The sequence below is a fragment of the Pyxicephalus adspersus genome, chromosome 7 (genome assembly GCF_032062135.1).
Source record: "Pyxicephalus adspersus chromosome 7, UCB_Pads_2.0, whole genome shotgun sequence".
Classification (NCBI taxonomy): domain Eukaryota; kingdom Metazoa; phylum Chordata; class Amphibia; order Anura; family Pyxicephalidae; genus Pyxicephalus; species Pyxicephalus adspersus.
In genome coordinates, this window is record NC_092864.1 from 13,460,509 (window position 1) to 13,487,881 (window position 27,373).

Below are 27,373 nucleotides of genomic sequence, written 5' to 3' on the forward strand. Positions count from 1 at the left end.
TTTCAATATAATATTAGGCAGCATGGTGTCAGTTACTGTAAAAAATCCCAAATTAATCACAAGCAAAGCAAAAAAAAAAACTTTTTGGAGCCTAGACATTCATTAACTTTTGAAGCAAGCTGTGCTTTGATATGCAAAAGAAACAACTGCAGTTTGCCTTGGTCGAAGAGTTACAAGATGTTGCAGAAAAGCTTGGTCCTTAAGATCCCCCACAACCTCAGCTGTGTTTAGCAAAAGATTTCTACAAGTCATGCAAATCTCCCCCTCCCCCATCAAGTCTCTACAAGCCCCGCTCGTATCAAGGAGTCATCCATATGTCAGATGTCCTTAATTCGGGGACTACCAGTATAAGTAATATTTTTATATATAAAGTATTGAGTTACATATTAGGGTACTTGGGTGGAGCGTTGAACTCTGTACACATTTTCATTACCCAAAATGATCATATGTGAACGTCCCCTGCAAAAATCTAGTGTATCCGGGGGGTTAACAGGAAACTTCAGCAAACTCTGAATTGCTGTCCTTGGTTAAAATATTATTTATTGCAATTGGGTTTGACCAGCTTTGTTTTTTTTTTCTATGTTGCTGTTAGGTGAATAGGTCTGGGAATACTACTACTGCAATTCTCAAGTGAAAATGCATGTGAGTTAAATTAAATTGTATAAATGAAGAGGAGGTGTTAGTAAAAAATATGCTGATCTTATACCCCAGCTGCTGGAGGCCTCCTTGTAAGTACTGAGATGTCATTGGGCCTCATTGCAGAATTTTGGGTAAGTTCAGCTTCTTAAATCTCATAAGAATATGCAGCAACCAGCACAGTCCATGCTTGGTCTCACACAAGAAGGCCAATGATGTCACCAATACCCAGGCAAGAGTGCCCAAAGGGTGTAAATTTAGGTTTTATTTTGCTTTCTTTACACATTTTTTATCTAGGATATAAAAGCTGCAAGATAAATGGACTTCACATTTTTATGCAATTTCCTTTTTGCGCTATAGAACAAGATAATTTATCTCCTCTACTAATCAGGAGAAATGTTTACTGTACAGGGAGCACAGAGGGAATTTGCGAGTGGAGAGCATTACACGTTAATAACAGAGCTGCATTACAGAACCTTCTTGCTGTCTCCCGTCAAATGTGTAATGTTTATGGGTTAAACGCACCAATAAATTTGACCTGGTTCTATAACACTTGGAGAATCCATAAAACCACTTTGATTTTGAGAGCTGTAATCACGGTTATGGCACCCGGGCTCCCAGAGATTATTTTATTTAAATGATATTTGTTACAACTCTGAAATATACAGTTATGAGCCGAGAACAGCGGGCAAAGTAAAAAAATGGCATTCATTCCGCCGTAATTCTCTCCAAAGGCTCAGGGAACAGCCACAAAACAGAACATTTATGAAAGGGAAGCAATATTGTCTTTTCAGTGAGTTACTGTTGGAACATTAACCCAAAGAATAATTTTTGATGAGGCTTACACATTTTATGTGTTTTTTTTATGTCTGTATTAACTTTAAAGATTTAGATGCTTTCTGTGTGTCCAGCAACTTGGGGATTTTTGTGGTAGAACAGTTGCCAAGGTTATGTGACATACATATCATATAGAGATTCATTATCTAAATTACTTTTTAGTTATATTCAAGTTGGAAAGAGTTAAAGACAACTCTTTCCTTGGGGATAAAATTAGAAATCAACTCACTATACTTACCTTATATCCATCACTCTCCCCCACTAACCCAACTACTCACCAAGCCAGTTCCTCTCCTCTTTCTGTAATCTTTGGAGAGCTGCAAACTGGCCACTGCCAAAGAAATAATAAAACCTGATATTATTAAATTGGAGACATTTTAAAAACTTGGTTTTATAGTCTACGAAATATTTTGGGATGCTCCAAAGGGAAGAGACCAGAGGCAGAATGAAGCAATCTTTCTCAATTTTTTTACCCCATAGGAGCCCTTAGTGTTGGGGAATACCTGCTAAAGTGTATTGATTTGGGGGAAATTCCCCTTATAGCGGTGGTCAGAATGCTACTCCTACAGACAGATAAAAAGATTGCTGGGGTCATTTAGGTGACTCTGCCAAGTGAGCTTTAATTGTGAACTAAGCAGGGCCACAGCTTAGGCTATGTACACACATGCAATAATTATCGTTGGAAACGTACGACAAACTGTCCGATAATCGTTAACAAGTAAAAGTGCACAATGACTGGCCAATGACCCCGATGAACGAGGAATGTCGCTGGAAACAAACGACCATCCTTGTGGATCTGATTGGGCGAGGATTGTTCACTATCTATTCTGTGTACGGTTGTTCAGTGATCATTAATGGTTCTGCGGTACACTTTCTCCGGTACACGTCACTTCCTGCATCATTCAAACGATCGCATCTATTGGGTGTACATTATTGGTGGATTATTTTTGAACAATCGTATCGATTCAGCATGTACAGAATTGTGCACAATACGATTGTTCAAAATAATCGTGAATAATCTTTGATCGGTTGTTAATCTTCATTTTCTAACGATAATTATTGCATGTGTGTACATGAGACCACTAGCAACCTCTGGAGAAACCCTCGTAGAGAATGGTTGCCCAAGACAAAGTAGCAGTTTGGTTTCACCAAGGCTTTCGATTAACATTGATAAAGTTTTGCAGTAGGGATAGAAAAAGCTGCCTTGTTTGCATTGTCTGTATTGCATTGCCTCATCAAAGATTAAATGTTCCAGTTACTTTCTCCCTTGTAAAATGACAGGCAGGTGCACTGTTTTCCTTGTTCACTATAGGTCCTAGGTTGCCCTGTGGATGATCTGGCTCTGGGTATGATTTAAGCTTTACTGTCTGACAGGTAACCTTGTCAGCTGCCTGACCTTGCAAACTGCCTTTTAACTCAGGACTCAGGAGCGATAATTGACCCAGTGTATGATTACACGCAATTAAGAAGTCAAAAGCTGTTAGACTTCAGGTGACCCCTACAAACTAAAGTCAATATATTTCAGAGGAGGAGCTCTTGATACTTAAATAAACTGGCTTTGCGGGCAGCTTTATTGAACATGGTCAAATCACCTGATCCCTGGAGAAGTCCTTGGAGAAAATCAATGGATGAGGTAGACAACAGGACTGCAAGTTTATTTGTCCAGAATAAAAAGTCTTCGTACTTGTCAGACAAATTCAACACGTTTCAGGGGCTACAAACATCTCCCTTCTTCAGGGCTCTGTGTGGGCTACAACAAATATAGATCAGAATCATGTAATATTTATTAATATGAGGACTGTTTATTGTTAAATGCGGTGTAGCAGCTACTGTCATCCTAGGACAAGACACAGAGAAGTAAAGAACACCTTCTTTGTTCTGTTACAGAGAAGAGGAGAGAGGAAGGTGTACCACTAGGTCTGGATGACTTCATTAAAGCTCTCCAACACTGGTGAAGATAAACTATTATGGGAGAATCTGGGTGATCTAACAAACCTGGATTAGATCTGGTCCAAAATTCAAAGCATTTGCCAACTAATAATAGCAAATGATTTGTAAGAAATCCATTCCAGATTTGTTGGATCACACAAGTTTTCCATGATAGTCTAGCATACCCAGTTTTGCAGAGCTTTATTAAATCTGGTCCATTGGGAGCCTCTTACATTATTGGCCATTAAAAAAAGGCCGTTGGTTACAGATAACCAAAAAGATCATTAATGTCACTTAAAACTGACCTGAGATGCACAAATTGCTCATTGCTTAAGAAACCCCAAGTAACCTCTGAAGTTTCCCTGGTTGAGAAAATCTGCCCTATATAAGTTGCAGCAAGTTGTCACTATAAAAAACGAGGGGATATATTACTGGAAGTAAGGACAGATCTTCTCCTTGGGGACACAGACAGCAAGGTTTTATCTTTTATATCCAAAGCTAAAAAAAAAGTTTTGGCTAAACTTTAAAGTGCAGTAAGTATAGGATAATGATGTCTTGTTTCTGAAGCTGGAGGCTCCTTGGCTGTCATTGCCATCCTTCACAACGTGGTAAGTCTTGCTGAGTGATGGTATGTCTGCTGTCAGAACACTTTCTATACATAATATTTTTCCATGTCAATGGCACACTTAGTGGGGAAGCAAGGATGAAAATGACAACCTAGAAGAATGGCACTGCAGAAACAAAGCAACTCCCATATATCTCCCCCGTCACCTTTCTCTGGTATATATTGGAATATTTTTTGTATGTTATACAGTAAACACATTCTTTCTGTCAAAAGAAGATAGCTGCAATAAAATGCTGTTTTTTTCCGAGTGCTGCATTGTGCAGTAAGTGCGCCTCTATATTTAGCTCTGTACAAGCAGAATGTACTGACAGCACCTCGGGAGACATTATAAGAAACTCTTGTCACCTCGCCAGTGTGCTGGGCAGCTTGGAGTGACAACTTGGGCACTGACCCTCCAATTTCTGTGGTGGCGGTGGAGACACAGGTCTTCCCGTAACAGGCAGGTAAAGTGACACGCTTTATTTGCATCCTTCCTAAATATCAAAAGTTAAGGAAACATGTTCTGAGATTTATATCGGCTGCCATTCTTTCACAGTCGTTGGCAATAATGCATCAAGGGAAGCGGTCACTGGTGATCCATTATAAAGGCTGCCATTGTTGACCTCTCCCTTTCTTCTCTTACTCCCTGGCTGTCAAGCTGATCCACTGATTTCAGTACTTTCTCAGTCTAAGCTCTCTCCTCTACAATCTATTATGAATGCTGCAGCCAGACTCCTCCATCCTTCCCACCGCTCCTCTTCTGCTGCATCTCTTTGTAGTTCTCTTCATTGGCTTTCATTTGACCTTAGAATCAAATTCATCTCCTGTGCTTTGCCATCAAATCCCTCCACAGTTCTTGTCCCACTTACATTTCTGCTCTGATAGATAAATACTCCCCCACCCACTCTCTTAGCTCCTCCGATGACATACTAATGACTTCCTCACTCATAACCTCATCACACGCACGGCTCCAAGACTTTTCTAGAGCTGCCCCAACTCTCTGGAATGGTCTTCCTCGTCCTATTTGGCTCATTTAAAAGAGAACTCAAAACCCATCTTTTTGAACTTGCCTACCCTTCTTTTTCTGTCTATTAAAACCCTCACTACTTTACACCATTCCCTATCCTTCTCCTATTGTGTGATGCTTCCCCCACCTTCTAGATTGTAAGCTCTTGGGGGCAGGGTCCTCTCCTCCTCCTGTGTCACTGTCTGTATCTGTCAGCCATTTGCAACCCCTAATTAATATGTAATATTAATAAGCTGTGTAAATTAGGAGTTCCTACAGCACAAGTGGTAAAGCCATGGACTGCCAAGCACAGAGCATCTTCAGTAGGAGCTCAGCACTTTCAGCACAATAAAGGACTGATCACTAACAAGAACTATTGTAGTCCCTACAGTTGGATGTCTGGCTCTAGTCTTTCCTCTCCGCCCCCCCTCCATAAAACTTTAGCAGTCTGTCTATACAGCAGTCACTCCTAAAACTGTCACCCAAAATGATTGTTAACATGGGACAGTTATTGAGCATACGTACAATGCTTTACAATGAGATCTGTGTTATGAAGAGGAACTAAACCCATGATTACTCTTCTATCCCTGTTTTGTCGCAGGTTGCCTCCACCAATTCTTCCTGGACGCAGTGTTTGGCCATCTTTATTGGCTGTGCTAGGATGATGTAGCTCCCTCACAGGCACATGGGAATTTATTCATTCCTGGCATGCGCAAAGGAAGCTGGGATTGACGGCTTTCTTTGGCAATCAGCTCTACGCATGCGCAGCTCAGCAAAGCTTGACAGCTGGGCGAGGAACAGGCAGGAAAGAACAATTATTGCAGAAGGGACATCACCTGTCACTTTCCCCAATAAACACCTGCCTGGATCGCTTAAAGAGGAACTAAACTAAAAAGTGCCTAAAAAAAGACACCTTCAATCCCGCAGGGCAGTCTGATCCATCTGGAGGTGTCTTACATCGCGTCCCAGCATCCGTCCCTGAGCCGGCCTGAAAAGAAAACTTGCGAGATTGGCAAATTTTTCTCTGCACGAAAATGCTCCTTTTGCACATGCCCGAGATTCACGGGCATGCGCAAAAGGAGCACCCAAGAACCTCCCGAGATGCGTGACGTAGGTATCCCAGAAGGCTCTGCGCTCCCATTCATTCTCGACCGCCTAGGCGATCGAGAATTAGGGGATGGTGCTGCACCTTTTTTTTTTTTTTTTTTTTTTTTTTAACAGATTTTTTTTTTCTGGGAAGAAGCTGTAGGTGGGTGGTGGCCCCTGTATTGTGACCCAACTTTTAGGTAATCACCCCAAAACAGCCAGTTGGTTAGTAAAAAGTGCCGGGTGGTGCACAGCTAAAAGGGGCCGGGGAGAACACAGCATGTATGTATGCAAGATAAATATATATATAAATATATATATGTACATATATTTATGAAGTTGTGAGAAAAGTGCTTGATAAAGCTCCCCTCCCCGAGTCTTTCGTCATTGTTTGTCTTCATGAACCAAAGTCACGCAGTTTACTCCTGAGTGTCACCGATTGATTGATTTGCCTGATTGACTCATGACAGTTTATCATCAGTGCTACATTGCTCATGCTAACAGCCTGAGATAAATGGAAGTGGTTTTTGTCTCTATCCCAAGCATTAATCATTTTTAAAAAGCTTAATATTCAGTGACAGTCCCTGAGACTGAATGACAATCATTCTCCAACACTCTAAATGGAAGTGGAGTGCTGTCAAAATAACCCTCTACTTCTAGAATGAGGAAACTTACTTTAAAAAAGTTTGGATTCTGTTTGCTGGATCATAATTGCCATCTAGTGGATTGGTAAAGCATTGCAGAAAATTCTTTAAACTTTGCCACCTTGTTCTGGCAGCACATTGGTTGTGACATTACTAACAAGGCGCAGGGACATCACCACAGGCTGGTGATAGAATGTTTCAGCACCTGGAGTTGCGTGTGAGATCTGTTAAAAAGTGTAGTCTTCAAAAGATATACAAACAGTGAAATGTCAATTTTATCTACTTTTAACTTCTTCAGATCAGTAGTCTTATGGGTTGGGCCCAGAATGTGTATCTGATCCCAAAAACAATATTGTGGTATATTGCAGCTTACTAGTTCTTGAATGCAATGGCTGCATTAGTTGTTTATTGTGCTTGGTGATCCGGCAGGAAAACATGTTCTGCCTTGGGATGTGCCTATGAAGGAGCAGAGATCTCCTTCTAGGACAAGACTACAGAACACCCCTCTCTTCTTCTTCATAGCAGAGGAAGTTATTCTGTGTCTTTACACATTAACACATGCCCTGTTCTAGTTGCCCCTCTATATCTGCATTACAGGGAGTGTTGTCACTCTGGGACAGGTAGTGCACCAGGTGAATATTCAAAAACATAAATGCAGCCACTCTTCCTCCTCTTCTGCATAACATAGGGGAAGATGTTCAAGTGAACTGATTCGAGCTCATGAGATTTCAGTGCAGCCATGCCAGCTCACTACAGGAAGCTGGAATCAACTAGCATTGTTTTAACAAAAGGATTTCAATTGCATATTTAATGGACCACATATGTATTGCTATGGATGATATAAACTTTAGGAGGAAACTCAATAAAAAAAGAGAAAGTCCTAGATTACATACCACAGCCAGATTCACAATGCTTCTGAATGGCACTGCAGCCTTGTGTTACACAACTGTTGGACTACATCCCGATATATTTGGCATTTGACTGGAAGTTTTGGGTGGCCAAGCACTGTGGTTCTTTCCCTATATCACTACAAAACTCAGCAGTGACTTTGTCATATATGGCGGGCAGCATGGTGGCTTAGTGGTTAGAACTCTGGCCTTTGCAGCGCAAGGTCTCAGGTTCAAATTTCAGCCGGGACACTATCTGCCTTGCAGGTTCTCCCTATGTTTGCCTAGTTTCCCCCGGGTACTCTGGTTTCCTCCCATATTCCAAAAACATGCAGTTAGGTTAATTGGTTTCCCCTAAAATTGACCTTAGACTATAATAATGATATATGACTATGGTAGGGACATTAGATTGTGAGCTCCCCTGAGGGACAGCTAGTGGCATGACTATGGACTTTGTACAGTGCTGTGTAATATGTTGGTGCTATATACATACTGTGTAATAATAATTACTACTAAGGCATCTGGCACATCTGGAATGCTGTGTGCTGAAAATTATTATGGAGACATCGTAGTGGGGATTCATTTGAGAGGTAAGTACACAAACATAGGGAGAACCTGCAAGGCAGATAGTGTCCTGGCTGATAGAGTCTGCTATTTCAGGTTTGTTGTTTTCTCTTAGTTTTGCTTTGCATTGCTTTAAAGCCAACGATAATTATCACAAGAAATCTGAAGAAAAAAAACTCTTGTATTTACTGGAGCTATTACTATAAGACATATATTATGGCTACTGTCACATGCTCCATTTGTGTTCTATTCCTATTTATTTCCTACTTTGCGTTGGTAACATTTCTGACCTAAGGATTCATGAAGTGAACAAGTATAGTTCAGCTACCTTCCAGAGTAATTAATATATTTCAATGTTTTCTTACAGGCCTGGCTGACCGAGATCCACGAGTATGCACACAAAGATGTGGTCATTATGCTTCTTGGAAACAAGGTGAGGACTAATGAGGATTTAAACAGCAACATCTGGCTATTCATCAGTGATTAATGGCAACAAAAAGATTTCCAGCACTGTCTGATACCCCCAAATCTACCTACCTGCAGTATAGGCCATTAAAGGGATTTGCATCTCCTTTGCTGGATAACATGTGATCAATGGCTCACTACTAGTCGCCTAACCTGCTACTAGAATCAGTTGGTATCGCTGTTTTTGCGAAAGACATTTTACACTTTTTTACATTTCCGGTCTAACTTCAATTCTAGATGGTATGGAGCTCAACACAAATCTAGTTCTTTTTTCATTTTACAGAAAAAACAAATATAACTTTAAAAATTTAGCCAAACAAGTTAAAGTGTGGACAAATTCTTATTTTTGCATGCTGTGTTTTAGTGGGTCCAAAAATTCATCCTTCCCATACGGCGGGTTCCACAGGGCCTCTCCTCTTCATATCTTGACGGGTCCGCCCTATGACCCAACCACATCAAATTCACAAATCAGGTGCAGAAATTACAGGACAGTGCAGTCTACCTATGCAGTGCAAGGGCTATTCCCCCAGGAGATAAGGAATGAGCTGAAATACTTTTGACTTATATCCTTGCACCCACAGGCTTCCGCTCCGCTATGACCAGTCCTACAGAGCCACTCCTCTTCACCACTCAAATCCTTCCCAATATCATTATATCCTCTTGTCTTGTATTACCCTTCTCTGCTATTTTTGGATTAATGAGAATGGTGGAATCGATTTTCTAGTACAGCTCAAGGCATATTGCAGTTTGGCTTAGCACACATAGGGTTAAATGTTAATCCATCACGTAATAGGTTCGCCAGTCTCGTGCTAAAAAGACTTTAGCTCTTGTTAAATATTCATCATTTACTTGAAAGCTCGCAATGCATAAAACATGTGTTCACACTCCTCACTAGGGCCCTGATGTAATTCCGAGTTGTAAAATGAAATTCTGGTCCAGAGAACCATTATTTTCTTGAAAGCTTAATGCATCAGGGTGTGTAAGTCCCGGCCACAGAATTTTAGTCCCGAGCCAAGCTGTCCTGGTATGGCTTTATTTATTCTGTGATTTGTTCTCCTCTCCTCTTAGGTGGACTCCACGCATGAACGGGCTGTCAAGATGGAAGATGGAGAGCGGCTGGCAAAGGTGAGTTGGATATATTTGACCTTCTTTTAAAGAAAATCCTAACTTGATGACATTTAGATTGCTACGACCATATATATCATAAACAACTGTCATGTTTTTTCCATCTCTGAGCTCCTTTCAGCCACTTCCTGCCTACATACACTTGCTGCAGCATCATGTTGCTCTGAACAGCCTTCCTGGTGATGACAATGGAGGACAATGCCTGCTCAATGTGTGATGGCAAGGCCCTTTGTACTCTCAAGCTGGGCCCAGGTGACTGGCTCACCATGCGGGGCCAGGCCTGGGAGACATTTGTCTTTCAGTAAATAGTAGGTGACTGAACAAGGGCCATCATGGTAGGATCACTGGACAAAAAGTGTGCAGACCTGGTAGCTCAGAGAGTCCCAAAGAGATGCAAGAAACTAAAAGCATCTACCAGGAGCTGAAATGTCAGTTTTAAGTGTACCAACACATTAAGCTAATGTTTTTTCATCCAGGGTTCCTCCAGAGGTTGCTTGAGCAATGAGAAATTTGCATCCCAGGTCAGTTACCACTGACACCAATGATCTTTTTGGCTATCTGTAAGGGTGGAATTCTTCCCACTGACCACCACACTAATGTACTGTGAGCTGTGGATTTAGTAATTATAGAAAGGGGTTCCCCACGAAACCAGAATGTTATTTATAGGTTGTAAAGGTGAGGAAAAACTGCTTGAACCTTTAGGATGAATATTGGCCCAGCAAATCCACCTGATTTCTTGCAGACCACAACACTATCTCTGGATGTTCCTTACACTTAAGTGCAATGTGCATGGGTAAAGTTAGTATATTAATCTGTGACTTTCTTCTGTCTTTCAGGAATATGGCGTACCATTCATGGAAACGAGTGCCAAAAGTGGACTAAATGTGGAATTGGCATTCATGGCCATCGCAAAGTAAGTCAGTTTTGGTCTACCTTTCGGAATTTATCTACATTTGTGCAAGGAGATGCCACTCACCTGGCTTAAATGGACACGAATAGTCCTAAAAAGACATCAGACTCCTGGCAACCAATCAAATTACAGCCGTTATGAAGATCTGAAAAAAAATTAACTGTGTTTCTATGGGAACACTTTCCCTTTCCTCTTTATAGAATATTCTGTTGGTAATCCCTGAGGAAATAGTGTTTTATGCTATTTATTAGTACTCAACTCTTGTTATTATGTCATGGTGATAAAGAGAACATGACATGTTTAAGAGCCATTTTAATAGCTAAGCAACATTACACGTCTTGTTTAATTTAGTGTAAAAGCCAGCCTATTCCTTTGTGCTCTATAGAGAACATAGAACGGCTTATATTAGTCCGAGCTCCAAAGAAGCATTCAGTTTAAAGCAAACCTGCAATTTGTATGCGTTGAAGCAAATGCAGATACTTGCATATACCTCTCAATGCATTTCAGGGCTTTGAAATCTAGGTAGCTCATTGTTGCAAGTTCTAAACATAGCTGGCCTTGAAATAATTGGTTTATGATGATCACCATCACTAACCAATAAGTAGGTATGCTGACCAATATGAAGGTAAGATGGTACGTTGGTCAAGTTCCAGCAAAGCTCCAAAGGCAGATTAAAACATGTGCAAGCACCTCCAAGCGGCTGTATTTTGCTTTACCCTTTTAGTTCATCATTCGAGATGACTACAGGTTCACTAATATTAAAACCATTTATTAAGACAGTCACAGTTTTTAGGGGAATTTATTGGCAAATCTGCAATCTTTTAGAACTAGTTAAAATTATAACTACAATGTTTATTCCTGCTTTACCAGTAAGATGATTCCTGCAAAAGTAAGATGATTGCTTGAGAGCAGGTATTATCAAGTTTATTTTTTATAGGTAAAGTAACAAGCTCAGTTGATTCAAGCAGGATAAGGAGCTGCTTTCCCACCACAAAACCTGGTATTTCTATCTATGGGAAAACCAATTAGTCCTCAGCTTCCTGCATTGCAGAACTCACCAGTGCCAGTCACCAGTGCCATCATGTTTGCAGAGCGAACATAACTTTGAGCAAAAGCAGGGATGGCCTTGGGCAAATTTATAATTAAAAGTTGGAATTGTAATAAAAGGTAAGTGTAGTGTAGCTAGGCGAACTTGATATTAATTGTTACCTGTTACTTTGGCTTGTCTAGGTTCACCTCCAAGTTTCTCCCCATCTGGTGTGCACTCTGTATGGCGTTGCTGCAAAGTGTCCCTTGCTGCTACTCATGGTCTTTTCTATTGTTGGGTGTGTAATAGCCAGTATCTTGAGATTTTTTCAGGAAGAGAGATTGCAGTAGTGGCTCTCTATGGGTTTCACAGCATACAAAAATATAGATATCCTTGGTTTATAAATCTATAGATAATATAAAAGCACCTGGAGGAAAGTACAGAAAGCTGGTGTGAACGTAAATCCACTTTTTAGGGATCAGGTCAGAAGAGGGCATTCAGAACAGAACTATTAGAAGTCACTGACAAATATCTGGGTATTTATACATCAATTATGTAAAACAAATAATTTTATTGTCTTCCAACAGAGAATTAAAACACAGGTCCATGAAGCTCCCCAACGAGCCCAAATTCAAACTCCACGACTATGTCAAGAAAGAAGTCAAAGGTTCGGGATGCTGCAAGTCCTGATTCTGCCACCCTGGTTTCTGTACAAAGACTTGATGAGAACATTCAGCCTCTCCGCTAGGGGGTCACTCAAGAATCCACCCAACACAGCTCCCACCTACCTTACTCTGTGGAGGAGCATTCTCTGTCTGTGCATGTCTGTGTTTGTATCTGTAAGGGTAGCAACCTGCTGTGTTCAACAAAAGGACATCTAAATCTCAACGACCAGACTAATTCTGCACAGTTGGCCACTGTTCTGTACAAGTTGATATAAGGAGGACATTTAGGCATATTGAATGTCAACATGCATTTACTATAGACGACATACCACATCTGTACATAAAGCTATTACCAGACCAGTTCTGTATTAAACAATGGAACAGCTGAGAAGTATGTGCAGAGCTACATTTTTATATGCACATATCTGACTGTTCTTAGCCGTTGTGTGCAAGAACCTCAATGAATGTATTCAGTGTTGGGGAGATTGCCTCAAAAAATGCACCGACGTGATAATTCAGGGACCACAGCTGCAATGTTTGCAGGTTTTCTTGGGTAAGCCATCTTCATATCAGGTTTGGGTGTCCTTTTGTCCACACATGCAGCTGTCATATGTTTAACACATGCATCTGCAGCTTCAGAACTTAAGAAGCTTCTTAAACTTTTTTTTTTCTAATTATTTTGCTGTTAACAAGACAAGAAGCTCTGTGTGTGTAAAGTGTTCCAATGCAAAACTGGGTTGGTATCTGTTGTTTTTGTTGCTTTAGAAGTAGCCTTTTTGTAAGCCACAGCATAGTAATAGAACACCTTGGCCTCACACCCAAAAGGTGCAGTATAGCATCCAGTTTTTGGGAAATTGGCTGCTTTATTTATCAGTACAAAGCTTAGAATGTGGTTTGGACCAACAAAAGACAGCTTTAAGTTTTACAGCTGTCATTTTACAGTTAAGATTTGAACAGTTGGGTACAATGGGCTTTTGTAGACAGCAAGCAACTAAGGCTTTATATGCATTACCTCAGTGTAATCAGGGGTAGGTTACATATCGTCAGTTATTCTCACACTACGACTCCTATACACTTGTTTGTATTGATGTATAGCTTAGCAAGACCATTTTTGAAACCTTTGAATTTATACTCCTATTTTACAGGTATCGGTTACACTTGTCAGTATTCTTTACAAACCTGGCTTCTGTTTTTTTTTTTTTTTTTTTTTTTTTTTAAACTACACTGATCAGCCAAAACATTAAAGGCAATTGGCCAATATTGTATAGCCCCTTCCTCAACAAAACAGCTTGGACCCATCAAGGTACAGACTCAAGACCTCTGAAGAGGTTCTTTTGCACCAAGACTTTTGCAACAGATCATAGTTCTTGCCTGCCTTCTTTCCAGTGTATCCTACTGCCATCTCATCCCCAGGTACACACAGCCTCTGACATCCATATGATGTAAGTGTAACTGTCCACATCTATTTCTCCATGGTTCAGATTTGGCAGTCGACATGTGTCTGCAGCGAGCTGCAATGTACTTTTAGCACTATCTGCATTATTAAACAGGATTTATATAGCGCCAACATATTACGCAGTGCTGTACATTAAATAGGGGCATTAGGTTTAACAACTTTTGGGAGGTATCAACCACTGTCACGATCCCCACAACACCTGCTACTTGCTCTGATCATCTAGCAGTCATATTTGACCTTTGTAAAATTTAATTTGCATCCTTGTGCAATTTATTGGTTTAAAGCAGTCAAGTACCAACTCAATCATGTAAGATTAAAAATAAAAAAGTTAACATTAAACTGTTTCTGGCACGCTCAAGGTTTTGTTAGGTGGCATGGAGGAGGTCAATTCCATAGGCTATCAGATGCCATTGCAGGAATTAGAAAGTCCATCACTGCCACCCAACATATTCCACGCCTTGATGTGTTCCTTTGTAACCATATACTCACTTTACATGTCTATGTTTTCAGGTGATCAGTGCACACAGTAAAGGGTGGCTATTTCTTGCCACCACATAGAGGCCTTTTCCATCTGCCACATTTTAGCCAGAGACCCTAATCTTGTACCTACAAAAGGATTTTATTGTCAAGCAGGAGTGGGTTTTTTTCTGTTGTACAAGCCATTTAAAATAACTACAGCTATGTTACAATAGGTATTGTGAACCACACATCTAAACCTGTTCTAAAAATGTTTTAAACTTTCTCTAATCTAATAACCTTAAAAATGTCACCTAACTGCCTTCATGGGCATTGGATATTTTGGCATTGATATGTAGGTAAACAGATGGATGAGAAATACCTGTATGTGTATAAGGTGAGGTTACACATGTAGTTTGCTTCTGAGTTCCCCAGATCTAAACAAGTTACCTGCCCTCACTGTATAGAACAGTATTTTAAATGAGCAAGTTTATTTATATACACAAGCATTACTGTGCTGCACTGGCTTTAATGTGTTTGGGTGCCATTTGAATTGAATTTTAACCCTAAAAGTTGAATACAAACCTGGGATAGATGTGTGGGCCACAGCATGCCATCAGCAAAAATGAAGAGTTCATTCTAGACAATTTACAGTATCATTTGTTTATAAATCACTTCCTCCACCAAGCTTATGGGTCTACATTGCTATAAAGTTAATCTTGGTTTATATGATATTGGGAAGTTTCACAAATACCAATTGTAAAAAGAGTAATAAATCACCTCCACCGGGCTTGTACTGCTGGCATATTGGAAGGGTCCGCTTTCAATAATTCTCCATCAGTTTCATATTCTGTAGCGCTGGCTATTACAATAGTTAAATGTTATCTGTATAATTTTGTAACATTTAAAAATAAAAAGGTATGCTTTTAATGCCAAAATTGTTTTATTAAAATGACTGGATACAACAAACATTTCCCATTTGAGCAGAGGTATAATGGCCAACGCATTCCATTTAACAGATTGTTAACTCAACCAGCAAATGAATAGGTTCACCCATAAAAATAGTCCCTAGGTGCCAAGCTTCAGCTGGTTAATTGTCCTTCATTACGTTATACTCCATAGCTGCTGCGGTCAGTTCCATAATAACTCAACAGGCTCCAATCAACTCCTGAGAGGAAGACAAAAATGTCAATTAACATCTGTTCCTACACAATCTTACTGGGTAATGAACAAAACTGACATGCAACAATTTTAGCTAGATGCTGGAATTAAATGCAAGCCAGCCATTTAGTATTCAGTATTGCAAAGCCTGTTCTTAAAAGGGTATCCAAACCCAAAGAAAATCTATTGCAGCTAACTAGTCAATGTGATAAACTGAATTTGCTTTTACATTTTAAGTAAAGAACAATTTTTTGCAAATACAGAACATAGCCGTTATTGATAAGTCTAGTGAGCTATGAACTTCCTGTGCACAAGTAGAGGTAACGGGGTGTCCTGTGCCATCTTGTAATTCAAAATTTAGGTAGGGCTGACACCAAATGGTAAGGAACTGTAATGATCAAGAAGCAGTTAAGAGCATACTATATTTCTTGCACATCTGCAAGCACAAAATGTGCATGTTTCACAAAGTTTTTGATCAACCACAGGTAGAAAAATGACAACCCCAATTTCTGCCAGATTAAGGTGAAGTTGATAAGTCTGGTTTTCTTTCAAATGTTCCATAACACCAGGCACAAATGCAATGCTCATACTACAAGCAAGCATTTCACCTGGAGAAATGTTTAGGGTGTGCTTTAGATAAAACTGCTAATGTTGTATGTGCCCATTATATTAGTTGCTCTGGGCACCACTTTCAGGCAGCATAAGTCTGCAATGGCAAATGTGTACAGCAATTAAAACAGTTGGTCACCAACTTGCACAAAAAGCAGGACAATTGGGTAATCTGAGGTTATTTTAAATGTAGACCAATGTATGACCACATGAAAGGAGCCAACCAAGTCTGAATACTTGCTTACAGCTGTGATAAGGGAAACGTGTCGAATAGCCATTACCTCCTACTACAGGAGCTCCCATACCAGTGCTGAAACCAGAACAGAGTTTGTGCCAATTGCAGGGCAGTGCATGCTCCATAGTACTAAAAGTCTTGGCTGTGATTTGCAACTGTCCAAATAAGATTCCCTTTACACATTAAGACAGAAATATTTTTATATTCAGAAATATTTCCATATTCAAAGAGCCTCAGATATAGCATATCAGCACAGAGTGCTCAGATGAGGTGTCAGAAAGTTTAAAATGTATCATCAGTGGCTCATTACATATTGATCAAATCCAGAAAACCAAATCATCTAAATTACCTTTTTATGAGGTGCAAGCAATTTTATATCATCCCTGCAAAAAAACAAACACACATGTTAACAGATAATAAAATAAATAAAAATTTCATAACTTATTTGGCAGCTGCCTCAGCCCAAAAAGAGAATCATGAAGCTGTATAACAGTTTCATATGAGGTGTCAGAATTTAGGGTACATCATAGGCAATGCCAAGCTAAAGATTCTTGATACTAAAACCCATGAACCCAAGAAAAGGTTTTCCCATAACATTCATTCTACCGCAGGCAACACAGCAGCTTTGGCTGTCATTTTGTATAATTTTACAACGCAGTATCAATGCTTCCAGCTCCATAGTGCAACCATGCAATGCTTAAAGACCACTACAGTCCCATAACACTCACCAGGCACAGGTGGTCTACAAAGCTTGATGCCGCCTTTATATCACCAAATATTCTCCACCTGTAAAAAAGAACCATAAATGCGGTTATTAACTAATATAACCCCAAGAAAGAATGCTTTAAAAAATGGCAGCTGCCTCAGCCCAAAAAGAGAATCATGAAGCTGTATGACAGTTTCATATGAGGTGTCAGAATTTAGGGTACATCATGGGCAATGCCAAGGTAAAGATTGTTTTGATTTTAAAAACAGGAACACAGGTTTTCTCATAGCATTCATTCCAATTTAGGTGAGAAGAGGCACCAGATTGGCTGCCACGGGGAACACTACAGCTTTGGATGTGATCTTTTTATATACAAGCAGTAGTAATGCATCCAATACCATCATAAAACCATACACTGCTTATGACCGCTACACTTCCACAACACTCACCTGTGTTCTCCACATATCACCACCAGGCACAGATGGTCTACAAAGCTTGATGCTGTCTTTATACCACCAGATATTATCAACCTGTAAAAAAACATAAATGCCGTTATATAACGGATATAATCCAGGACAGAATTCTTAAAAAAATGGCAGTTGCCTCAGCCCAAAAAGAGAATCATGAAGCTGTATGACAGTTTCATATGAGGTGTCAGAATTTAGGGTACATCATGGGCAATGCCAAGGTAAAGATTGTTTTGATTTTAAAACCATGAACACAAGAAAAGGTTTTCCTGTAGCATTCATACACTGCTTCTGAAGTTCTTATCAGAGGTGTGTCTATTGTAGAGAAAACCCTCTCCTCAAGACCAATATGACCCTAACATTTTCTTTTAAAATACCTGTTAAAACCTCCTAGATGGCACAGTGGCTAGAAACCGCCAACACTAGAAAGCAGCATCTGTATGGAGTTTGTGGTTTCATCACACTTACTGGTAGGTTGGCTTCACAAAAATGGTCCTTAGACTATGGTAGGACATTAGAACAAGCTCCTCTGAGGGACAACTTGTGACCCATGGACTCAAATGTTTAAGTGAAGGTCATCGATGCCCACCAGAGACAGATTCTGAAATCCTGCTTGTTCTACTTAATGTATACCTAACATTTTCACTTTACATAAAGAGGTAGACAACCCTTACATGTAAAGGGAGAATGTTATTTATATTCTTTTTTTAGACATGCACAGAAGGGGCATTTTTTTTCTATTGAAGGGAGTTACTGATCTCATTGCGCTTGCGTGAGATCATCTCTTTCCCCTAGGACAACGTGAGAAGGTCCAGCATCGAGGGATCTGCAGGATTAAAGTCAAGTAATTTTTCTGCTTTAAGTTTAGTTTTGCTTTAACAGAGAAACCAATTGTTACAGCCCTTCTGGAGGTCCAAACATACCGCTACCATCCTACCTGCGTACATCCTTTTTTACTATGAGAACAAAACGGGGCTTAACGTTATAGAAAAAAAATCATTGATGGCTTGCCACGGTAAGTGCAGGAAAACTAGAATGAATGTTACATTAATTCTAAATTAAGTTAAATTAAAGGACCATTACAGTCTCATACAACTTACCGCAGTCCTCCACACATCACCAGGCACAGAAGACCAGGCTACAAAGATTATTGCTGCATTTATACCACCAAATAGTCTTTATCTGTAAGAAAAAAAACATATAAATATTTAAAAGCTGTTATTTATACCCCAGGACAGGATATGTAACCGTTTCTTTTTATATGGCTGCCTCAGCCCAAAAAACAGAATCAAAAGCTGTATGACAGTTTCATATGAGGTGTCAGAATTTAGGGTACATCATGGGCAATGCCAAAGAAACTATAGACACATGGGAATGAAATCTCACCTAATCACGGAGGCTCCGTGTGATGCCACGCAGAAGATTTAAAGCACAAAGTACCCATGGCTGCAGTCATCTGTTTCACCTACAAAGCAAGCAGTTGATAAAAAGATGTAACTTTCATTCAAACTGGTCAGAGCAATGGCTGCATTTATTGATAATTATCCTAGTAATGGAGTAGTTTGCTTTACTATGGAAGGGAAGACAGTAAAACAGCTAAGCAATCATAGGGGCTTGAAGTGAATCTGTTGTATTGCTTAGCAGTGTTTTCCCCAGCCCATTTTAGCTGGGTGCACCACCGGGCACTTTTCAGCAACCACCCAGTTGTTTTTAGGTGGTTACTGAGGAGTCGGGTCACTAATTCATGGGCTTCCACCCACCTACAATTTCTTCCCACCCGGCTTAAAAAGATTTCTGGGTTAAGCACTGCTTAGGTATGTCATATGACTTTAAAGCATACCTAAACTCAGAAATTTCACTTTACATAAAAGGGTAGACAACCTTTTTTAGGTAAGGTAAAAATTCTGTGTTTTTAAGTGTAACACTCTTGGGTGCTTTTTCTGCACATGAACAAGCATCTTGGGTATAAGCAGGAGCCTTTTCGCAAACAAAATAACTTGCATGCGCATTGAGATCAGCAATTTTTTCCCAACCTACGTTACCCAATTTTGCATCTGGGTCGGGTGACAAGGAAGAACCAGGAATAGGCAAAAATGGTTCGGGCTTGAGGTGAGATGCTGGGACGGCGTAGGACCCGATGCCGGACACCCCCAAAGTGATCCGACTGGGATTGAAGGTAGGTGTACTTTTTGTTTAAGGGACTTTTCAGTTTAGTTCTGCTTTAAGTGCATTTGCAGATTTCCACTGCAATATAAAGGCCCTGCAATCTCATATTCCCATCAATGTACATGACCGGACAGATGAACACATTATTGCTTTTATCGGCACAATGCTGCAAACACGTAACTGTTCTAAGAGCCCCAATGGCAGAAATATATATATTATTATACAGGATTTATATAGCACCAACATATTACACAGCACTGTACATTAAATAGGGGGATGCAAATGACAGACACAGATATGGAAGGCTCTGGCCCAAAGAGCTTACAATCATATATATATATATATATATATTTTTTTTATCTATATGATTACAATAAATAAATCCAGATTTAAATACCCCAACTAGGAGGAGAGAAGCTGACCATGTGTTAGTTTGGCATGCAGAGCAGGCTCCCCACAATCAAGGAACAATTATAAGTGTATGAGGAGCCCTCACATAGGGTGCAGAGCAATGCACAGCATGGGGTCAGCACACACCAACACACAGACCCATGACTGACAGGTCCTCTTTATGAGCACAGCCTTAGCATGGTGTGTAGAGTAGCTGAGGATTGAATCTTATTACTCAGGCCATACAAGCTACAATAATCATTTACCTTCCACATGCACACAGCACCCAAGGAAAGACTGAGCAACGAGGCGCTCCCAAACTATATAGCACCCTAATGCCGCCTCGCTATTGGACCGCTGAGTCACATGCCACCAACACAGCCAATGACATTTTCTTTTTTCCTCCAGCTCTCCTCTCGTAGCAAGGAAGGCGACTAAAAAGATGCCACGCCCCCTTCTTGACTGCAGGGGCGCGCATGTGTGCGCGCGCGCTACCCAGAATCCCGCGCGCGGTGGGAATTCCCGGAATGTGGCGGTGAGTGGTGGGGGAGGGGCCTGTCAGCTGCTGTGAGGGGAGGGAAGCCGGAAAACATGGCGGCGGACTGGTGAGTTTTTCATGGAGGGAGACGGGTAGCTGTGGGGGTGGGGGGACGGGTTAGACGGGCTGTCTGTGACCACAAAGGTCAGTGCGCGGTGTTATTCTCCGCACAATGGCAGCGCTGAGTGTCTTCATGTCATATACATTGCTTCTATCTAAGGGGGAACTCTAGATACACGTCAGTAACACACCACAGACCTGACAGCCATTATTATTATGGAAATGAATGCTGATATGCAGCTAATAGAAGTGCTGACATCTGTCATTATATTACCTGCCCGTACAGGTGATCCTGCCAGGCACGCACTTCCTGTCTGAGAGTGACAACGCTGCTGTGACAGAGCACATGACGTGGTTGGGGTGCCTAGAAACATCCCCCATGGCAACATGTGGGGCAGCATCTCCAATGGCAACACACCATGCAAATTTATAGTCTGCTGAATGCAATGCAATTATTATTTATAAAAAAACAGGATTTATATAGCGCCAACATATTACGCAGCGCTGTACAATAAATAGGGGTTACAAATGACTGACAGATACAGTGACACAGGAGGAGGAGAGGATCCTGCCCCGGAGAGCTTACAATCTAAGAGGTGGGGGAAGCAGGTCACATGACTCCCCTTGTATATGGAAGCATGCTGCAGGTGATGGAGGCGGTAACTCACCTGTCCAATCACATTCCTCTTAGAGATCTGATATGGAGAAAAAAATGGGAAAGCAGTTTATTCACTACAATCACATTCCCATATATATATATTCCCCACCTCCTAGATTGTAAGCTCCTCAGGGCAGGGTTCTCTCCTCCTCCTGTGTCACTGTCTGTATCTGTCTGTCATTTGTAACCCCTATTTAATGTACAGCGATGTGTAATATGTTGGTGATATGTAAATCCTATTTATTAATGATAATATTATTATATCTCTCCTCTTTCAGTGCAAGTCTATTGGTCAGGTGTGAGCTCATACATAGCTGACCACCTCATGACACCTCCTGCCTGTAAACAGAAGCATTCTGGTCACATGACTCCCGGCGGTGCAGGTGATGTCTCACCTGTCCAATCACATTCCACCTGGAGAAAAAAATGGCTGAATTGGGAGAGCAGTCTAACAGAGATCACATTCCTATGTGTACAATATTAATATTATTATTAATAATAAACAGGATTTATATAGCGCCAACACATTACGCAGCGCTGTACAGTAAATAGGGGGTACAAATGACAGACAGATACAGACAGTGACACAGGAGGAGGAGAGGACCCTGCCCAGAAGAGCTTACAATTTAGGAGATGGGGGAAGTATCACACAATAAATAACAGATTTATAACAGTTAGGAATATGTCAGGGGGAGACTTGGAATTTGTAATAAATATATCAGATATGTCCTTGTGTGATTGTACGACCTCCTGTAGATTTATCCTGTAGTGCAGCAGCACGTCTGATTGGATACAACTAGAATAGTGAGCCTAGTGTGACTTTACACAACCTGTGTGCATTGTGGCACCGTTCATTTTAAATGGCACAACAATATTGGATTGATTTTGCAATGGCACCTCGACACAGCTTCATGGTGGGTTGCATTGCACCACTATACCACACACTACTGAGAATTGTGCTGTGTTGGAAAAATTGTGCAACACACCTGGGAGATCATCACAATAAATATTTGTTCTATAGGGATTGTACAGACATGTTGTGTATGGGATGGTCAGCTATACAATCATCTTACAAGCTGTCTCACTGTAGGCAGGGCAGAGATAATGTGAATATGAATGATATAAAATACAATGACTTCCTTGTATGATATTACACAAGCGGCTGTGAGTCATGTGTGTTGTCAGTGCTTGTTTAATCATTACACTGCCCCCACAGGCACCTCCAATCATAACATTGCCCCCATAGACACCACAGATCATAACACTGCCCCCACAGGCACCTCCAATCATAACACTTGCCTGCACAGGTACACCAGATCATAACACTGCCCCCACGGGTACCCCAGATCATAACACTACCCCCACAGGTACCCCAGGTCATAACACTGCCCCCACAGGTACCCCACATTATTACACTGCCCCCAAACAGACTTGGGTACTATTTTTTTGGCCCAGCATTGTGTGTGTTTTATATATATATATATATATATATATATATATATTATTTATATAGCTGCAGCAACTTACAAAGTCATTCCATGGGTTGTGGCCAATTTTTTTCTACAGTGTCCATATTGCATTTTTGTATTGGCTGACGCATCATATATTTCAAAAAGATATTCATTATCATAACTGAAGAACTCGTTATAGGTTCTTCTATCCAAAGCTTTATTCTAGACAAGTTCAGTCCATGGTGGAGAGAGATTTAAGTGCATAATATATAGAGAGCCTCCGTCCTCGCCGGCTACAGTCTTTACTGTGTCAGGAAGGATCTGTGTCCTCTCTCTTGTCATTTCATTCAGCCAATCACATAAGCCGACTACTCGCTCCTGTCATTTTATTAAGCCAATCACATAAGCCGGCTACTCGCTCTTGTCATTTCGTTCAGCCAATCACGTAAGCCGACTCCTCACTCCTGTGATTTGGTTCAGCCAGTCGGTCACACACCTGGGACAAGCATGCAGATAACTGCAGCATAGGTTGTGTGGAACACCTTAGCTGCATCCTCAGTGATCAGAAAGTATTAAAGATGTGCAAAGTTTTGGACTTTCCCTGCCACTACCATTGTGTAAAAGCAGTGGTCTCCCTGCAAAGGTCCATCAGAGCTGAAGCTTTCCAATAGGAAGCATGTGCTTTGCTGACTTGGCAGAAAGGAGAAATAGAATTACCACTCCAATGCCTAACTGCTCACCAGCTGGGATATTATATCAGCCATAGAGGGAGTGCACTGTTTTAAATGAGTCAATTAGCGTATAGTTTAGAAGTGTGAGAAGGAACAACAAAGCACAGCCATAGTGCTACAAAGCTTGAAGCAGAACTAAAAGAAAAAGTTAAATGGCACTTGTATGCTTTACCAAAACTGCTCCCCTTTGCTTTTCCTAAACCATTCGTAGTATATTTTCAATCGTGCCTGCAGATTTTCATTGTGAGTGAATTTACAATCTGGATTTCCATGTATATGATGCTGGCCTGACTGGTGGCTGCTTTGTTTTTCTTCATCTGTACTTCTCTACATTCCCAGCCAGGGGGCAGCCTTCACCAACAAGGTGCTTCAGGGTTTAGTAAATGTAAAGGAGATGAAAAGCCTCACTGGAAGACATTTATTATTATTATTATTATTATTAATAATATTAATATATAGCGCCAACATGTTATGCTGCGAGTTACATTAAAAAGGGGTTGCAAATGACAGACAGGTACAGACAGTGACACAGGAGGAGGAGAGGACCCTGCCCTGAAGAGCTCACAATCTAGGAGAAGTTTGCAAGATGATCATGTTTAATACACAGCTGATTTTTTGGTCCTTTTGGAGAAAGCTTGTTCTTTTTCTCATCCCTCTATCTCAGTGCTGCTGATTTCCTCCAATCTCATACAACCACTTACTATCAACATTCTCCCCTCCTTAATAATAATAATAATATTAATAAATTATCCCCTTGCAAATTAGACTTTTCTTTGTAAATTAGATTTTTGCTCAAGCTTTGCTGACTTGAATCATCCAATCGTGTGCAAGCAAAGATCCTGTTTTGTCTAAGATTTCCTTGCACATGATTGGGTATTCTTTGCAAAGTCTATTCTCACCTTCACTATTCTCACATTCACTTCTAAGGTGATAATTCACATTGGTAAGTGAACAGTTTGAATTGCTTTAGTGAATCCCCCTCAATGTGTGTTGGAATTCTATGAGACATTGTAGGAGTCCAGCTGCAGTAATTTTCCTCAGAATTTTTTTTTAAGCCAGGTAGGAAGTAGCTGTAGGTGGGTTACAGCCCCTGTATTGTGACTCAGTATGCCTTGCACAGAAACGGCCGGGTGGTTACTGAAGATACCGGGTGGTGCACCCAGCTTAAAGGGTCTGGGGAGAACACTGAGATGGGAAACAAGCACATAGGGAGGGTTGTCATTCTGTAACAGGAAGTGAACATAGGGTGGCCAGATTTAGGAAAATATTATAGAAATGACATTATCATCTTAAAGCTTATAAGAGATTTTAATGATTGGGTTTCCATTTACATAGAGGTGTTTGCTGGGATGCTTATAATATAAACCTCTATCATGCCGATTTCCGAGAGAAGCAATAGCTAATTACTGGTGCCAAGAGAAATATGAAATATTTTTCAGTTTTTATAACAAAATTACTTGTGTGCTAGTTATGAATATGTCTAAAGGGAACTAATGTCATTCTTCTGAATTTATATTATTCTGTGATATTGTATCCTTGTTCTGAGAGATAACAGGTGCCGCTTTTGTATTTGTTGTACTGAATACGTTTTTACACTTGCTTCCATTTCATCTCTAGGGCTGAACTACTCCGCAGCGAGCTGGTGTGCTATAGTGCACAAAGTTAGCTCAGAGTTACAGTAAATTTTAACGCAGTCATTTTTAACATGGGAGGACCCTTAAAATAATTTTCAGGTCTTCAGGTAACCCCTTCTATATTTCCTATATCCACAGCTCACAGGTTAGTTTATGGGTGTGGTGGTAAGTAGGAAGAATTCCTCTTACATTGTTGGCCATTGGAACGAATGTCACCCTTACTGATAGCCAAAAAAAGTTTATTGGTGTCAGTGGTAACTGACCTGAGAGGCACAAACTCCTCCTTGCTTACGGAACCCACAGAAGCCCCTGGCTGGGAAACAGTGCTCTAAACTGCCCCTATGACCAAAGAGAAGGGGTAAAGGGTGAGGCTCTACCCAATAAATACTATTTTGATATGCAGGTTTTGCGCACTTTGTTAATTTGTGTTTGTAGTCCATTCACACCTAATGATTTCATGCTTCCTCCGGCAGTGTGATACGGAACATTAAAAACAAAAATATGTACTAATGCCACCTCCTATTATAATAAATGATCACTCTAAGTAAATGACCTCAGAGCTCTTGGAAATGTTTGTTGCGAGTAGTTATTCTGCAAATAATTTACAGGACACCTCAGATACCCATACAGAACTAATAGTAAGTCATGGTACAGAACACAGAACCGATCCGCTAAAATATTAAAGCTGAATTCACATGGCCCAGGTAGGTGGTGACCAATCTGCTTCGTTATCTCCTGCTATCCCAAGCAGCAAGCATTTACATGAATGAGAGCTCTTACCGCTAGGGGATAGTAAAGGTAATAGAATGATACTAGCTATCTGATCTTTAGCGGCCCCATATGAATTCAGCCTTAACCATCAAGATACATTCCATGTACATCAAAAGGTAATGCGATTGTTCGTTTGGGAGCTGCCACATCCTGAGTACAGGATCTTATCCCCTGTCAGCATTCTATAGAGGAGGATCTTTGCTGTGTGTGTGTGGAAACAGAGGTCTCTCTGCAGAGGTCTGACACACCCTGCGTAACTCAGCTGGAACTTTACAGTCACAGTCATTGCAGGACTATAGGTCTGATATGGCTGATATGAGTTAACATGTTGCATCCCTGTCGTTCAGCCCCTCATAAATATCAGCTTTTTTTCTATGGTGGCTACAGCACTAGCACACCTTCCTTGCAATGTTGGGGTCCTGGTTTCAGTTGCTACTAAAGATACAGGGCCTGATTTATTAAAGCTCTTCAAGACTGAAGAAGATAGACTAACATGGGTGAACCTGGGCAATCCAGCAAACCTGAAATAGATCTCGTCCAGGATTGAAAACATTTGCCAACTGATAGCAAATTGTTTCTCCCATGACAGTCTTTCTTCTCCAAACTTAAAAGCTTTAATAAAACAGGCCAATTGTCTGCATAGAGTTAGTACTTTGGTCTTGGGCTTGGTTGGTTGTGTTTGTGTTAGTTGAGTGAAGTTTGGAACCAAAAACTTACTGGTAGAGGACTTCCCATCACAAACAACTTTCCATAGTCCGTGCTTGTGTTTTGGTAGGAAGATTCAATAAAAAGCTCCAGGTCCATTATGACAATAGTGGTTGATGACCTCACAACTGTTATTGTGTGCATTACTCCTATTTATTTTGAACCCCAGTGTACCTGAACACACCTTGTTTTAGGGCTTGCAGCGTTTGCAGTGCAGCGAATGCTTCAGTTTACTATGTTCTGGTGGTTTATATTATGAACTGTATTACAATTTTATTTCTGTTGTAAATATGCAATATTTAGGTGTTTAGCTGCATGCATATACTTTAACTTTAATGATAAACCTCATTGACTTTAAGTGTGTTGCTTGTAGTAACCAGCTTGATTATTTTTACCTATTTTGTATTCGTTGTGGAAAGCATTACAAATACATTTTATAACTGGTTGGTTAATGTGTTTAAACATTTCAGTGGCCTTAAATAGGGATTAAACCCGCAATACTCACCTGTCCCCTTCCCTCGCAATCTCTTTCTTCTAAATGTAATATATGGCAAAATGGGTTTTTGTTGTCCATACAACAAAAATAATGATAGGTAAGGACCACAGGAGGTAGGAGCTCTGGCAGGATCAGAAGATATTTTTTTATTCATATTCGTCAGAGGGGTATATGTAGAACACAAAATGGGAGCAAAAATGAGACATTCTTTGCTTGGGCTTATACTTAAAAAAAGATAGTTATGTTACATGAAAATGGACTAAGGAGTAAAAAAAGAAACGGGGAGAAAAAGAAATAG

The 27,373-nt window shown here is 40.5% G+C and overlaps 2 protein-coding genes, 1 long non-coding RNA gene and 5 other non-coding genes across 9 annotated transcripts in view; 2 read left to right on the plus strand and 6 right to left on the minus strand.

The window, feature by feature from the left end:
• The window catches only part of RAB26 (RAB26, member RAS oncogene family), a 176,915-nt gene extending 163,333 nt beyond the window's left edge, over window positions 1-13,582 (plus strand). Inside the window, exons 6-9 of the mRNA XM_072417504.1 lie at window positions 8,561-8,626; window positions 9,727-9,783; window positions 10,620-10,696; window positions 12,308-13,582. Of these exons, the coding sequence (XP_072273605.1) occupies window positions 8,561-8,626; window positions 9,727-9,783; window positions 10,620-10,696; window positions 12,308-12,410 (303 nt within the window). The 3' untranslated portion in view covers window positions 12,411-13,582. The remainder of the gene's footprint in view (window positions 1-8,560; window positions 8,627-9,726; window positions 9,784-10,619; window positions 10,697-12,307) is intronic.
• A 1,639-nt stretch (window positions 13,583-15,221) lies between these two features.
• Window positions 15,222-20,435, minus strand: LOC140335115 (uncharacterized). Its single transcript, XR_011921660.1, has 7 exons — window positions 20,298-20,435; window positions 18,862-18,940; window positions 18,576-18,657; window positions 17,458-17,538; window positions 17,031-17,088; window positions 16,652-16,685; window positions 15,222-15,465 (listed from the first exon to the last, which is right to left on the minus strand). It is a non-coding gene; the product is annotated as an uncharacterized lncRNA (long non-coding RNA).
• On the minus strand, window positions 16,531-16,606 carry LOC140336145 (small nucleolar RNA SNORD60). The gene has a single exon (XR_011921810.1). It is a non-coding gene; the product is annotated as a small nucleolar RNA SNORD60 (small nucleolar RNA).
• On the minus strand, window positions 16,755-16,835 carry LOC140336141 (small nucleolar RNA SNORD60). The gene has a single exon (XR_011921806.1). It is a non-coding gene; the product is annotated as a small nucleolar RNA SNORD60 (small nucleolar RNA).
• On the minus strand, window positions 17,161-17,241 carry LOC140336143 (small nucleolar RNA SNORD60). Its single transcript, XR_011921808.1, has one exon. It is a non-coding gene; the product is annotated as a small nucleolar RNA SNORD60 (small nucleolar RNA).
• LOC140336142 (small nucleolar RNA SNORD60) lies at window positions 17,608-17,688 on the minus strand. The gene has a single exon (XR_011921807.1). It is a non-coding gene; the product is annotated as a small nucleolar RNA SNORD60 (small nucleolar RNA).
• LOC140336144 (small nucleolar RNA SNORD60) lies at window positions 18,741-18,821 on the minus strand. Its single transcript, XR_011921809.1, has one exon. It is a non-coding gene; the product is annotated as a small nucleolar RNA SNORD60 (small nucleolar RNA).
• Window positions 20,436-20,581: 146 nt separating the features above from the next.
• Window positions 20,582-27,373, plus strand: part of TRAF7 (TNF receptor associated factor 7) — a 39,780-nt gene continuing 32,988 nt past the window's right edge. The window contains exon 1 of one of the 2 annotated variants that reach the window (XM_072417507.1): window positions 20,582-20,636. The gene's annotated coding sequence lies outside the window, so the exon portion shown is untranslated. The remainder of the gene's footprint in view (window positions 20,637-27,373) is intronic. The other variant, XM_072417512.1, reaches the window with a different exon arrangement.